The following is a 13923-nucleotide window of genomic DNA, read 5'->3' as shown; positions in this document are numbered from 1 at the left end:
AAAAAGGAATGAGCTCTCAAGTCACAAAAAGACAAGCAGGAAACTTAAATGCACATTCCTAGTGAAAGAAGATAAATCTGAAAAGGCGACAGACTGTGTACTTCCAACTACATGACATTCGGGAAAAGGCAAAACTATGGAGACAGTAAAAAAAAAAAAAAAAAATCAGGAGGTGAAGAGGGGACGTATAGATAGAGCCCAGAGGGTTCTCGGGATTCTCAGAGTAAATTCATTCAGTGAAATTACTCTGTATGAAGCCATAGGGTGAATACATGTCAGTGTCTTTTTGCCCAAACCCATGGATGTCCAACCCCGAGAGTGACCTCAGAGGCCACTATGGGCTTTCGGTGATGAGGACTCGTCAGGTAGGCCCGTCCTTTGTCACAGCTCTGGTGGGAGGTGGTGAGGGTGGGGGACGGGTGTAACTGGAGTGGGGGAGAGAGGGGGTGTTTGACAAACCTCTGCACTTACGACTTAACTTTGCAGTGAACCTCAAACCGCTTTTAAAAATAAAGCTTAGGGACTTCACTGGTGGTCCAGTGGCTAAGACGCCATGCTCCCAATGGAGAAGACCCAGGTTCGATCCCTGGTCAGGGAACTAGATCCCACACGCTGCAACTAAGAGTTCTTGTGGCACAGATGAAGCTCCCTCCTGCCTCGGGGAAGACCGAAGCTCCTGAGCGCCAAGGAAGACCTGGGGCAGACAACTAGGTAAACATTTTCCAAAATTAAAAAATAAAGCTTATAAGTCAATGAATGAATAAATGGGAAAAAATCAGAGTCGGGGGACGATTTGTGGTCAGCGTACTCAGTCGACTCTTGGAGACCCCATGGACTGTACCCTGCCAAGCTCCTCTGTCCATGGGATTTCCCGGCAAGAATGCTGGAGTGGGTGGCCATTTCCTTCTCCAGGGGTCTTCTTGGCCCAGAGATGGAACCTGCATCTCCTGAGTCTCCTGCTCTGGCAGGCAGATTCCTTACCACCGAGCCCCCTGAGAAGCCCAAGGGACTATATAGGTGTAGGGGAAGTGCCCGCACACCCCGAGCGTGTCCCACACAGCAGACCCCAGGTCTGCACGAGCTCCCACGGGCTACCCCCTCCTCTGGCGGGTCCCTCTCCTGCGGCCCTTTGTGGGGAGCACAAAGGCGGCCTTGTCATTCCCCTCATGGCTCAGAGGCCCACAGAGACTGCTGCTCCTCTGGGGCTTTTATCTCTCATCCCTCTGCTCCAGGCAGGCTTGATACCCACTCCAGATAAAAGCTCAGCAGAAAACAGCCTGTTTTCATTGGCATGGGGAAATCAAACAACAGTTAACTAGACAGGCTTATTCATCTCTCTGCCAGCTCTGCTATACATGGAGTCACCACCAAGGGTCCTCCCGGGAGACCGCCTGGCGGGGGACGGGGGGTGGCCGTGGGCCTCGGTTAGGACAGGGGATGGCCCTCCCACCTCCACTCCGGCTGGCATCCTCTTGCTCTGAGAAAAGCGACAGCGACGGGCTTTGCCAGCAAATGTTATGGACTGTGAGCTGTCCTGTGGGTTCAGAGAACTACTGGGCTTGTCAAATAAAATCAGCCTGAGCGAACTTACAAAGCTCCAGCAGAGACGCCGGGAGTCACCCAGGCTCTCCGCCATCGCTTCCTCCCCGATGGGGACGGTGCTTCATGCAGGAAGAATGTGGTGTGAGTTTTCCCAGCTTCCTTCTCCAGCCGCTGCTGAAGCAGGGGAGCCTCTCGGAAGCACAGACTCCTCAGCACTCCGCTCTCAGAAATTCCACGAGTTGCTCTGGGACATGAATCATGCTTCGGGTTTGGAAAAAGCCGCAGAACCAAAACCAATGGAGGCTCGGGGCTAGCCCACCGTGGGGGCGGGCTGCGGGGCGCTGTTCCGGAGGCTCCCGGGGCAGAGTGTCTGCTCCATCTGGGGGTGGCGACGGGGGCTGGCAAGCTCTGGACAGGCCTTAGTCACAGGCCAACCTTCCCAGAAACCAGATTCAGCCCTTTCACTATCTCAGGCCACAGCAGAGCTGTTGACCCCAGGTTCTATGATTCTCTGAGGAGCCTCAAATGATGTCTCAGAGTGTCCTGGAACTCCATGGATAAGGACATTCCTTAAGCAATCACACAAAATCCCTGTAGTGAATTATCACCCAAAACTTTTGGAATGTTGGTGAGAGATCAGGGTGGGGGATGGGAGAGTCTCCTTACCAAACCGTCAACTGTGTCCAATAATCTAGCCATGGACTAAGGTAGGCTTCAAGAGATGAATTTCATGTTTTCCTTCTAGAAACAGAAAAACTGAGGCCCAAACGAAGGAACAGACTCACCCCCATCCCCCTCACCCCCCGCAGGCCCCAGAGGGCCACACGGCACATGCGTCTGTTCTAGAAATGCACACTCCTCACTGTGTTCCTCAAAGACCTTCCAGAGACAGGCATGCATTCTTCAGCTTTATAGCCAAATGTGCAAGGACTTATCTGGAAGGAATTCTTCACTGCCCCGCCCACCCCACGACCTCCCCTCAGTGGGGCTCCACATCCGGCCCCCGTGCACGGCTGGAGGGCACCCTTCAGGAAGATCTTCAAGCAGGGCCTGCTGCCTGCAGGACGATGCCCCCTGTTGCCACTGCACAGGGAAATATGGGGTCTTTCAAGTTCCCCAGGATGGTGGTTCGGTTGGCATTTCATGCTGCAGACAAAACTGAAGACTGTCTTGGCCTCTGCTGCTTCGTACATGAAGTTTTCCCCGCATCCTATGAGGATGGAATCATAAGACGGGACCTCGAGTAATTCCCAGGAGAAATGAGAGGCAAGTCATCCCAGATGCCCCCTCCCCTCAGCCCCCAGGTTCCTACTTTGGGTCAAAGGCCAGAATTGGTCTTGACTTTGTTCTGCCACTGGTTGGGTCTGTGATCTTGAGCAGTCATATCACCTCTCTGAGGACACCTCGCTCCATTTCAGCGAGGAGGGAACATTTCCCTCCTGTATGTGTTAGCACGGGCTCGGTTACCCCGAGCAACCAACATCTCCCACTATCCTCTTGGTTTAAAAGAACAAGGGAGTGTTTCTCCCTCAGGCAACAGGTACCTCTTGACACCCCCCACATTCAGCAACCCAGGCACCGGCCCATTACCTGTTCCATGGAGAAATCACCAGCCTTACCCCCACCCTCCCAGGCCTGGAGGGGGCTAGATGCTGGTGAATACTGAAACAACTGCCACGCCTGTCCAGAGGTGGCAAGCGAGGCCAGATTACCCCGGGGAGCCCGGATTCCCTGGCAGAGTGCCCCCCCAGTTAACACTGGTCAGAATCTGGAAAAGCCTGGTGATGGGGTGGGGCTTCTCCCACCTGGAGGCAGGAGGAGAGGGACAGGGCGTCCGGGGCAGGTGGGCTTGAGGATGCGGACAGCAAGGCTGGGCCAGCCCCGCGGCGGCTCTTAGTGACGGCCCGACCCCCGCCTGAGCTCCGTCCTCACATCTCCCTGCAGCCCCCGGGGGTCAGAGACGCTGCTCTTTGCAGGGATGTCCAGCGGGCTCGCCTTTGGAAAGGAAGTCTGCTCCAACCTGGCAAATACGGGTTGTCTAATTTTCTAAAGCCCTGATTCCGCTGGATCATTAAGAATCAACTTGTTTTTAGCTGAAGCTCAACATGTGACAGAGCTCCTGTTGGAGAGTTTGGTTTCCAGTGAAAACCCCAGGAAGGAATGCGCGTCTCGGCCAGCCTGGCGGGGGCTGCCGGGCATCGGGCTCCTGTTCCCGCTGTGTCTCTGCTGGTCTCTCCGCCTCTGACTCTCACTCTGCATCTGTGCCTGTGACTCCTTGTCTCTACGCTGCATCTCTCTGTGTCTCTGTGTCTCCATCCCTCTCTCTGTATCTCTCTGTCTCTGGATGTCTCTGTCTCTATATCTCTCTGTCTCTGTGTCTCTGTCTCTGTGTCTGTCTCTGTATATCTTTCTGTCTCTCTGTCTCCCTCCCTCCGTCTGTCTCTCTCTGTCTGTCTCTGTCTCCTCCTCTGTCTCAAGCCAGACAACCACAGATGATGTAACTTGGACCCTAAGCGGCCAGCTTGTTGTAGCTGAACAATCCACATGTTTTAGGTGATTTAGAGAAGAATCACCACCTCTTTCTCATGGGAACAGGGCAGGACGAGTCGCTCCTGGGGGCCCTTGACCCATGGAGCAGAGCCCCCAGACCCCGCTAGGACGAGCTGGGGCGCACCCCGGGAGCCCTGCACCCTCCGTGCTCCAGGACAGCCAGTCTCTCCCATCCAGCAGCCCTGCTAACAAGCTGGCCGTGGCCGCTGGCGACAGCACACTAATGACAATCGCAGGCCCGGCTGCAGCGGCCGGCCTGGCACCGGCGGACGGAACCACCTTCCCCTTCCAGGCCTCCGTGTTCAAGCGCTGCGCTCCGGGTGGGCCTGGTGGGGATGCGCGGCCGCTCACCTCCCGCGTGGGCCGTGACTCGGAGCGGCGGTGCTGGACCCGCGAGTGTGCACTGGCCATTCATGTCCGCAGGGAGCACCTTTGGCCGGGAGCAGCAGAGAGCCTACGTGTCCTTATGCGGTGTGACTGCAAGTGTCTAGCCCTGCACGCGGCTTTTCTAACCAGTGAATCGTCAGAGCCCCATGGGGCTGTCGGGAACCCCCAGCGCTTGGGGGTTGGGAGGCGTGTATGGCGTGTTCGCTTGTTACAAGAGGGCGGGCACAGGGAGGCTGGGCTCAAACGGGATTAAAGGCTAGAAAAGCATCTATTCCTTTCGATCTCAGTTTTGTTTGAATAGGTTTTCAAGGCAGAAAAGCCTGAAGATGGGAGAAAGAAGGGAGGGGAAATGACTCCAGGTTTTTATCTTGACAGAGGCGCAAAGGAATTTCAGGTGAGATAGGAAAAGGAAGAGAAAGGGGGAGAAGTCTCGGGGCTCTGAGGCCAGGCTGGGTCCTCGCAGTGGGTGGGCAGAGGGAGTGTGTCCGGGGTCTGCCCCACCCCACCCCCGGGAGAGACCAGCGTGAGAGGCGGAGGTCCCGGGATGCCCGGGAAGTCCCAGAGCAGCGGGGCCACGCTGGGCTGAGTGGCAGCTGGAGGCTGTCTCCCAGCTCCTCCAGTGTTACAAGTGGAGCTTTGGCCCTGGAGAGGCCGTGGGTGAGAATCTCCAGGGAAACCAAGGCACGCGTGGGGAGTGACCGGCACGCAGCCCTGGGCTGTCCCGTCTCCTGATTCTTCATCCGCAACGTTTCCTTTAAATCTTAGCCACCTTGGGGAAGGGTCAAGGCCACGGCTCGGCGTGCAGCTTCTCCCAGCCGCAGAGGTGGAGACAAGGAGTAGGCAGCACAGGGATCACTCACGGCCATCCTGTTAGCCAGCTCGGCTGCTGTAACAAAAACCGCAGCCTGGGCCGTGCCAGCAGCAGACATCAGTCTCCCCTGCATCTGGAGGCCAGGCGTCTGGGATCAAGATGCCCGCAGACTTGTCTCCTGGTGAGGACTCCGCTCCTGGCTCATGGACGGCCACTGTCTCCCTGGGTCACTCACCGCTCAGACGATGTGGAGGGCGAGCGCTGGTCTCTCCTCCTCTTCTGGTGAGGACACAAATCTCAGCCTGGGGGCCCCAGCCCCAGGGCCTCAGCTAAGTCTCATCACCTCCCAAAGAACCCACACCCAACACCATCTCTGTGGGGTGGGGGTTAGGGCTTCTGCCTGTGGAATTGGAGGGACACGAACGTTCAGCCCACGATACCCAATGCCCTGGATGGAAATGGTTTCAGTGGCGCAGACTGCCACTGCCCAACTCCCGGGGGCACAGGTCACGTCCTGGTCTGTGCACGGAGCCCTGAGGTTGTGCAGTGCGCAACCTGCACAACCATCCATGGTGAGCCTGAGCCTGGCATCCCCCAGTCACTCTGAGCCCTGCATCTGGGGCTCTCCCCCTGCTGGTGGGGCCTCCTTTAACAAACAGGTGATGCAGGAGAATGTTAAAGCGGTGAAGAGCGGCAGGAGCCCAGCAGCCCTGGAGAAGACCCACCTGCCTCCGGGACATGGGCCCGGAATGACTTCACCCACTCTTAGGTTCCGGATCTGATCTTGTCCTCTCTGCGAGGCCATCAGGAGGCTTTGCTGTCCTCAAGTTGCAGGTGGGTAGCCCTGGGACTGTGAGGCCAGACCACAGGTAGACCCCCCAATTCAGAACTCCAGGCGTGTCTGGCTCCAAGGCCAGAGACTGGCCCTGGGCTCTGCAGCCTCTGTGGGCTGCGAGCTGGGGCCTGAGGTGCCAGAGAGAGAGGCCACTTCACAGTGAGGCGAAGGGCCCCCCGGTGACGCCATGGGCTGGTGCCGCTGCTCGCGGTCCTGAGCTCCCTGCCACCGGCCTCCTGCGAGGCAGACCCACTGCGTCACCTGGCCCGGCTCTCAGCCAGCGCCCCCCACATGCAGGGTCGGAGTTGGACGCTCAGACCTGTGGGCTCCTTAAGCCAGCGTCAAGCAGAGACGCAGACTGGCAGGAGATGGGAATGGACTTGCCTGCGGGCATCGGCCCACGGGCTCTGAGGACCAGCTGGGCAGGTGGGACGCCCACCAGGCAGACTGCCGGGGGTGGGAGGGGTGGCGGGGCTGGACGCTCAGGGGCAGGGTCTCCGCCCCTCGGGGAAGCCTCTGCTGTGCCCCAGTGAGTCAGGCCTTCCCCTCCTGGATTATCAAGGACACTGGTCCTCATCAGAGTCAACCGATTCTGAACCATCGTCACCTTGACCAAACACCGAGGCCGCCGTGTGACTGCTCGCTGGGCCCCGGCACCTCCTCAAGTGGATCCAGGACTGGTGGGCTTCATGTCACCCCGCTGATGGAGGGTGGTGTGAGACCCGGAGAGGACCCGCAGCTCAGCCAGGGTCAAGGGGCCTGCCTGTGGCCATGGCAGGGAGTGGGTGGGCTCCATCCCTGCCTGCTCCACTTCTCCTGCAGCCCCTCTGGCGGCCTCACTCAGGGCCAGGCCCCCGGGAGTCCCCTCTGCAGGGACAGACACCTCGACAGGTCCTCCCCCCGCACAAAGGCGGTCCTCAGGGCCCTCCGTGCCAGGCTCCCAGCAGGCTCCGGATGGAGCAGTCGTTCACGCCCCGGAGGTGAGGTGCCCCAGAGTATGCGACATGGGGGGCCCCACTGGCAGGCTGAGGAAAGGCTTCTTGGAAAGCTGCGTGGAAGCCGAGCTCACGGCGACGAGAGAGAGTAAGCGGGCTCCACGGGGAGGAGAGCTGGGAGCTTGCTCTCGCCCCAGAGTCTGCAGTGTCCTGGCAGGAACGCGCCTCCCCTTCCGAGGGTGTCTGTGGCTGGGTCGGGGGTGATGGGGGCTCAGGCATGTGTCCTGGGCATGCACAGCATTTGGTGGCCGGGGCAGGGCCTCGATGAACTGATCCACGAGACCCGACCTTCCTGAGTGCGTCAGCTGAAGTAGGAGTCTCCTGGGGGTGGGCAGGACCCTCACAGGAAGGCAGGGATTGATGGGTGCCAGGGTCCTGCATGGGCCATCCACTGAGACAGGTCTTGCCCATCCCCCGTCCATGGCAGGCATCCCTGTGACCACCGATGGCCACGCCAGGCAACTGGAGGATTGAAGCCAGGCCTGGATCTCCTCCGGCTCCTCTGTACCCTGACATCCTTCCAGCCCTTGCAGGAACCCCCGTGGCCCCAGCGATGAGGTCTCCATGGCCACCATCTGGCTGGACAAGGCAGGTGACCCCTTCAAGCCTCTTGTGAAGGGGAAAATGTCCCTCTGTGCCCAGCCCTTTGTGGGGAGCATCCTTCTGAAGATGGGGCAGAGCGGGTGGGCACAGCCTCCCGGCACTGCGACCCCTCACACATGTAGGCACCTGCCCCGGCTCCCGGGGGCAGAGGATGCCCCAGCTCCAGAGCCCTGCCTCCAGAGGCAGGTCGGCTCCTGCCCTGAGCCCAGAAAGAGCCTGCAGTCAGTGCTCAGCCCGGAGGGTGGCCCCAGGGAGCCGTTCTCAGGGCAGACGGGCTGTGAGGGTCCGCGTGGGCCCCCTGCCCTGACCGCCCTCCCGGGACAGACCCGGGGATGCCTGGGGAGACTGCACAGGGCGCCCCCGGCGTGGGCTCCAGCACAGCACTGGTGTGCCCGGCGCTCCGGAGATACTTGTCCGTCTGCTGAAGGCAGGACCGAGGCCCCGCAGGGGCTCCTGCAAGGCCCCTCCACTCGTGTGGCCGCTGGCGCGTGCTGGTGCAGCCTGCTGATGGAGCAGCAGGCGTGGTGCTGAGCCCCCGGGCAACCGACGCAAAAAGAGAGAGGTGGTCGGACAGAGGAGCGAAGGGAGGGCTGAAGGGACGAGGGGAGGAGGGGAGGAGGGAGGGGGGAGGGGGGAGGGTCCCTGCCCAGGACGCCCCCTCCCCTCGAGCGGGGGCCGGAGGAAACAGGTGCGCGGGAGGTGAGCGCAGTCAGGTCTGACCCCGTTATTCCTCTGACAGCGACCAGGGCCCGCGGTGCTCCAGGCGTGGGTGGAGGGTGGGGCCTGAGCTCGGGGGACAGCAGACGGCAGGCAGGACCACAGCGCTGGCGCGGGTCGGCGCGGAGGGGAAGCAGGGCTGCAGGGTGGGGGTCTCGGGTGGCGCCCCAAGCAGGGGCCAGCCTGGGGGAGGGCGTGAGCGGAGCGGGAAGCAAGCGGAGGCGACTTGACTTGAACGGGGATGTCCACCCCTGCCAGGCCTCTCCTGGCCCTGAGAGCAGACAGAATAAACCCGTGTCTTTCCCGAGAACCCCTGGCAGAGGGGCTCTCCCCGGGCAGGCCTCAGGCTGTCCAGAAGGGGCTTCCACTCCAGAGCCGGGGGCCCAGCGCGGTCCACACGGTGGTCGATGGCCCCGCTTGGGAGACCCTGAGGTCCGGGCCTGGGAGCCCCAGGGCCTGCTGGCCGGGCTGGAGGGGGCGGCAGGCCTGCAGGCAGAGGATGTTTGCACAGTGAGTCAGAGCAGCTGTGGGCTCTCGTTACACCCGGGTCCACGGAGGCCGGAGCCCGGCTCACTGAGGCCGAAGCCGCAGCTCCTCCCGCCAAAGGGGCCCCGGCTGGGGACAGGGAGGTGGCCGCAGACAAAGGCGGGACGTGCGGCCCATGGCCGGGGGCCAGCTTAAATTAGGGAACATCTGAAATGAAGGAAGTTCTGTTGTGTTCTAAGAACCCAAGTCTGTTCGAACAGGCGTCCACAGATTAGCGGCGGGGGCCACAGCCAGCCCGGCGTCTTGCGGGGCCTGATTGAGGCGCAGATATAAATAACTTGCCCCCAGGTCCTGGATCCTTCAGCGGGTGAAGGGACACAGTTACGGGGATGGGAACGCAGCGCCCGGGGCCAGCTCCCTGCTGCCCGGGGTCACAGCGGCTCTGCGGAGGCTGGGTACCCACAGCCACAGGCACGGTTGGGCAGGCTCCCTGGACAGCTCAGGGTCCTCGGTCCCGCCCGTGGCTTGCCCCAGGTCGGGGGAAAAAAAAAATTGCTCAGAAATTCTCCTGTGGCTAATTTATTCCAGAAGCCACCAGACTGAATACAGCTACTGTACATAGATTTCTTCATTATCCTGGGGAATATTTTGGCCAAAAGACTAAGGAAAAAACCAGAAAAGATGCAGTAAGTGTCTGGCCCCCCACAGGGGTGGAGGCGGGAGACAGAGGGAGGTTGGAAAGACAGCGTGTTCACACTGAGGATGTCATCTGCTTCCTTGCTGGAAGCCCTGGGCTGGGCACCCAGGAGAACCCAGGCAGAAAGGGACGCAGCTTACCCACCCAGGAGGGGTGAAGTGGGCTGCGTTTCACCCTGGCACCCGGACTTGATTTACAGAGGTGACCGAGTGAGAAGGCAGGTGATCAAAGACATGGAAGAAGACTTCATGCCGAGCAGTTTTCAAGGGGAGGAACCACGCAAGGCCACACAGGGCTACACGGGGAAGCCCCAGGGTCGGCCGGCACCCAGGAGGGAGGGGAGAGCTTGGCCCAGAAGCCCCACTGTGGTTTCCGAGCAGGGATCTGGTGAGGTAGGCTCAGCTCTAGCGGGTTTGAGTAATTCCAGTTGGCTCTGGGCTACCAGGTACCCCTGGTCATCAGGTTATCTGGGTGGCAACTTAGGGCCTGGGGACCCTGGCTTGTGTGAGGGTTGAAGAAGCAGGTGGTCGTTGAGGGTGGGCTCTGGACTGTTGGTCTGGATGTGAAAGGCCTGTTTGCAGGACTTGTTTGCTGTCTCTAGGAACACACTTCCCTCTGGGGAGGGACAGACAAGTCCCTCCCAAGCCAGCAAGGCCCCCAAGATGCCAAAGCATCGTAGGATCCAGAGACTTTTACACGTGCTTGGTACAGACAGATGGACGCCTCTCTGGTCAGGGGTTTGTGGTCTTTTCCAGAGCGCTCAGCACAGCTGGCCTCTCCCAGACCTTGGCATGGCCTCCCCTGGAGCTCGGGGGCCTCTTCTGCTCCTGGCATCCCCCGGGGCACACTCGGGGGCTGGTCCTGGGTGGTCTTCTGCTTTGACCCCCGAGGGCAGCACAGGGGCTGGTGCCCGTCTCCTGCCCCACATGCCCCCGTCCCTGGCCTTGTCTGGGCCCCGGATCTCTTCTCCCACAGCTCCGTCTCTGTGAACCGCCCTCTGTCTTCTGCACCACCCAGCCCTCAGGGTCAGCCTCACCCCACCGCCCCCATCCACACCACCCCAGACGCCTCCACGGGCCCAGCTGCCCTCAGTCCTGGATTCTGTTTTCCAGCCCGCCTGCCTCCTGGCTCCAGGCTGACCGCCTCGGCCCTCCCTCCAGCCAGCACCAGAGTCGCCCTCTCGAGCCCCTGCCTGAATCTGAGGCCCCCGCAGCACCTGGAGAGCAAGTGTCTCCTTCAGCCTTGCCCCCCAGGCCCCGCGCTAGCCTGGCCCTAGACCCAGACCCCGCAGACGTGTGCCCCGGTGGTCCCTGCTCCCAGGAGCCCAGCCGCACTCCAGCCCGGCCAACCCGGCCCTCAACGCCTCCTGCCCCCACCCCCCCGCCGGTCCCCCATGCACAGAGCCTCTCCTGGTTCCTGTGGCTCAGCCTGCCTTTTCTGACCTCCGGGGCTCGCAGGGGACACCCCTCTGGGCCCCCTTCCCCCAAGGCCCCCTCCTGTGTTGTCCATTGTATCTGCTTGTCTCTCTCCCACCCCAGATGCCCAGAAACCTAGGGAGTGCCTAGCACCCCCCAAATGGGCAAAGAGCACCCAGTGAAGAGACAAGGAGACCAAAGGTAACTCCAAGGCCTCAGGGCCCATCCGGGGCCGGGTCTCTTCCCCAGGAAGGCTATCAGGCAGCTCAGCTCTCTTTTCCTGGGAGAGACAGCTGTCAAAGAGAGCACACGGTCTGAGCCCCCGTTTTTTACGGAGGAAAACTGAGGTCCAGAAAGAGGAAGCCTTGTGATGGAGGGACCAGGCCTGGACTTGGCCCTTAGAGTCTGATGGGGTGTTTCCTCGACCCCACTGCTGGGCTTAGCGAGGCCCCGGGGGTGGCAGCAAGGCCAGCGTGGTCAGAGGGACATATAGGGTCAGAGGTCAGGGATCAGGGTGGCCAGTGCCCTCACTGGGGCTTCCAGTTAGGGAAGGGCCGTGACCAAGCAGAGGGACGTTGATTGTGCACCTACTGTGTGCATCCATTCACTTCCCCGGAAGCCCAGAGTCCAGCCAGGGGGCGGGATGGGGGCTGAGGAATCGGCTCAGGGTCCTGCAGACCCCACCGGAGTCTTGCGGACAGCACCCCGATGCATGCACAGCGCAGGCCACTCAGGGGCGCGTGGCCGTCAGGCCCGACTCGGGGGCGCAGTAGAAGCCCCGGAAGGACACTGCACCCGTCTGGGGCTGCCCCGCCCCCCGTCCGTGGACACAGGCGTTGTCCTGGGTCTCGGGTGAGGTGACACCATGAGCAAGCGTCCTCTGTGCCCCGCAATGCTGGGGGCGTCCAGGTCAGGAGGAAAGCTGTCCGCCCCGCAGCGCCGGCTGCGGAACCTGCGGGGTCCAATGCAAATCGCTGATGCGGGGCCCTTGATCAGCAACGGGGGACGTTCTCAAGGCGGCCACAGCAGAGCAGAACCAAGGGCAAGGCCCGCCCAGGACAGTGGGGGGACAGCCAGGGGCGTCTCGGGAGGGGCCTGGCATCAGGAGTGTGAGCAGGACAGGCGGGCTAGGGAGGGGGGCGGAGGCGGCTCTGCCTGGAGCCTGGGGGCGCCCAGCGAGGGGTGTGCAAAAAGAGAGGGGGGAGGCACAGCCTGGGGGGCTTGAGCCCCTCATCCTACGGGCCTGCGACCCCAGGCAGTTCTTAAGCAGGGAGTGGAGAAAATGAGAGTCTCGTGTGGAGGAGAGTCGGCCAGCGAGCTGGGAGGCAGAGTCATGTCCCCCCACCTCCTGGGCCACGTCATTCAGGTGAGCCCCCGACCCCCGCCCCCCTCCAGACTCCAGGGACCCTGTCCTTGATCGTGTTTGCTTGGCAGGGAGGACCTGCAGCCCAGAACAGCCCTGAAAAGAGGGGGCACCCAACTGGGGGTCCTGACCTGACGGTGAGCGCTTGGGACCAGCTCCCAGAAAAACGCCACCCACACCGCTGGCTGTCTGGCCCTCAGAGGCCCACCCTGCACCCCCGAGACCCCTCGTGCTGCCCCTGGCTGTCCCCTCGGCAGGCGGCGAGTGGCCTGGCATCCTGACTCCCTCACCCCTCACTTCCCAGGGGAGCTGCACATGCCGGGAGCCCACAGGGGACGCAAGGTAACGGCCTTGGAAATAACCAAATAAACCATGCTGGAAGAAAGATAAATGAGTTGGAGGATATAACGAAAGAAGTCACCATTGAATTCACACAGAGACTTGCAATGAGAGCTACAAAACAGCGATTTAGTTTTTAATCAAAATGAGAAGATATATAAAATATCTCTTCAACTGAAAAATTATAAATGTGCAAACATCTTGAGTCAAGTAAAATATTTTAATACATATATTAAGAAAATAACAAAGCAACTATACTCCAATAAAAATTTAAAACATACTAAATAGATGTTTAGTGGTGGCTCAGTGGTTAAGAATCCTCCTGCCATTGCAGGAGACACAAGAGATGCTGGCTCAAACCCTGGGTCCAGGAGATCCCCTGGAGAAGGAAATGGTAACCCACTCCAGGATTCTTGCCTGAGGAATCCCGTGGTCAGAGGAGCCTGGCGGGCTACGGTCCACAGGGTCACAAGAGTCAAATGTGACTGGGCACTGAGTATGTTTAACAATGAAAATTTTTATATAAAAATTTTTGTGATGCAGTGAGGCTCTGAGAGAAAGGTATGACTTAAATTCTTATAAACAGAAGAAAGATAAATTTGAAGCCTAATTAACCTAGAGCCCTTATCTTTTAAGTAAAACCAAACCACAAATGCTCCCTCATTTGGGAGGCGCTGATTCTGCTTTGCAAACCCGGGGCCTTTTCTGAACAAACCGCTTCCTCACGGGCAACTCATGTCAGCAGCACCGCTGCCAAGCAGCCCTTGGCGAGTCTGAGAAAACATTGACACTCTCTCAAAACCTCTCTTGACTGTTTGCACAGAGGCAGGAAGCGAGTCCACCCTGTTTGGTTTGCCTGGTCCTTTAAGAATCTCCAGGAGACGACTTCCAATAACCGAAACACACCTTTCCAAAACCCCCAGCCTGCATCCCAGGCCAGAAAGCTGCTCTGACACCGGCCCATTTATTCAGACGTCTCCAAAAGCCAGACGGGCCCGTCTCCTTAATTCAAGGGAGTGGCGCCCACCTGTCCACCACCGGCCACCTCTCCGGCCAGCCTCTTAAACTGCTGGCCTCCGTCCTAAGTGCTGTGGATCCAAGGCCACAGAGCCCATCCTCGTCAGGGAAAGCTGCAAGAGAGAATCCAGCGCGTGAGGAGGGCACGGCCTGGGGCTCCTCTCAG

General features: G+C 60.1%; 1 protein-coding gene across 1 annotated transcript; it reads left to right on the top strand.

Moving 5' to 3' along the window:
• The first annotated feature begins 4171 nt into the window (after nt 1-4171).
• LOC122442538 lies at nt 4172-12998 on the top strand. Its single transcript, XM_043470390.1, has 3 exons — nt 4172-4607; nt 5245-5572; nt 10736-12998. Exons 1-3 carry the CDS (start codon nt 4172-4174, stop codon nt 11175-11177), a joined length of 1206 nt encoding a protein of 401 aa, XP_043326325.1. The 3' UTR covers nt 11178-12998.
• Nucleotides 12999-13923: the final 925 nt, after the last annotated feature.

Source organism: Cervus canadensis, chromosome 5, assembly GCF_019320065.1.
Source record: "Cervus canadensis isolate Bull #8, Minnesota chromosome 5, ASM1932006v1, whole genome shotgun sequence".
NCBI lineage: Eukaryota > Metazoa > Chordata > Mammalia > Artiodactyla > Cervidae > Cervus > Cervus canadensis.
This window is presented reverse-complemented; position numbering and strand designations above follow the sequence as displayed.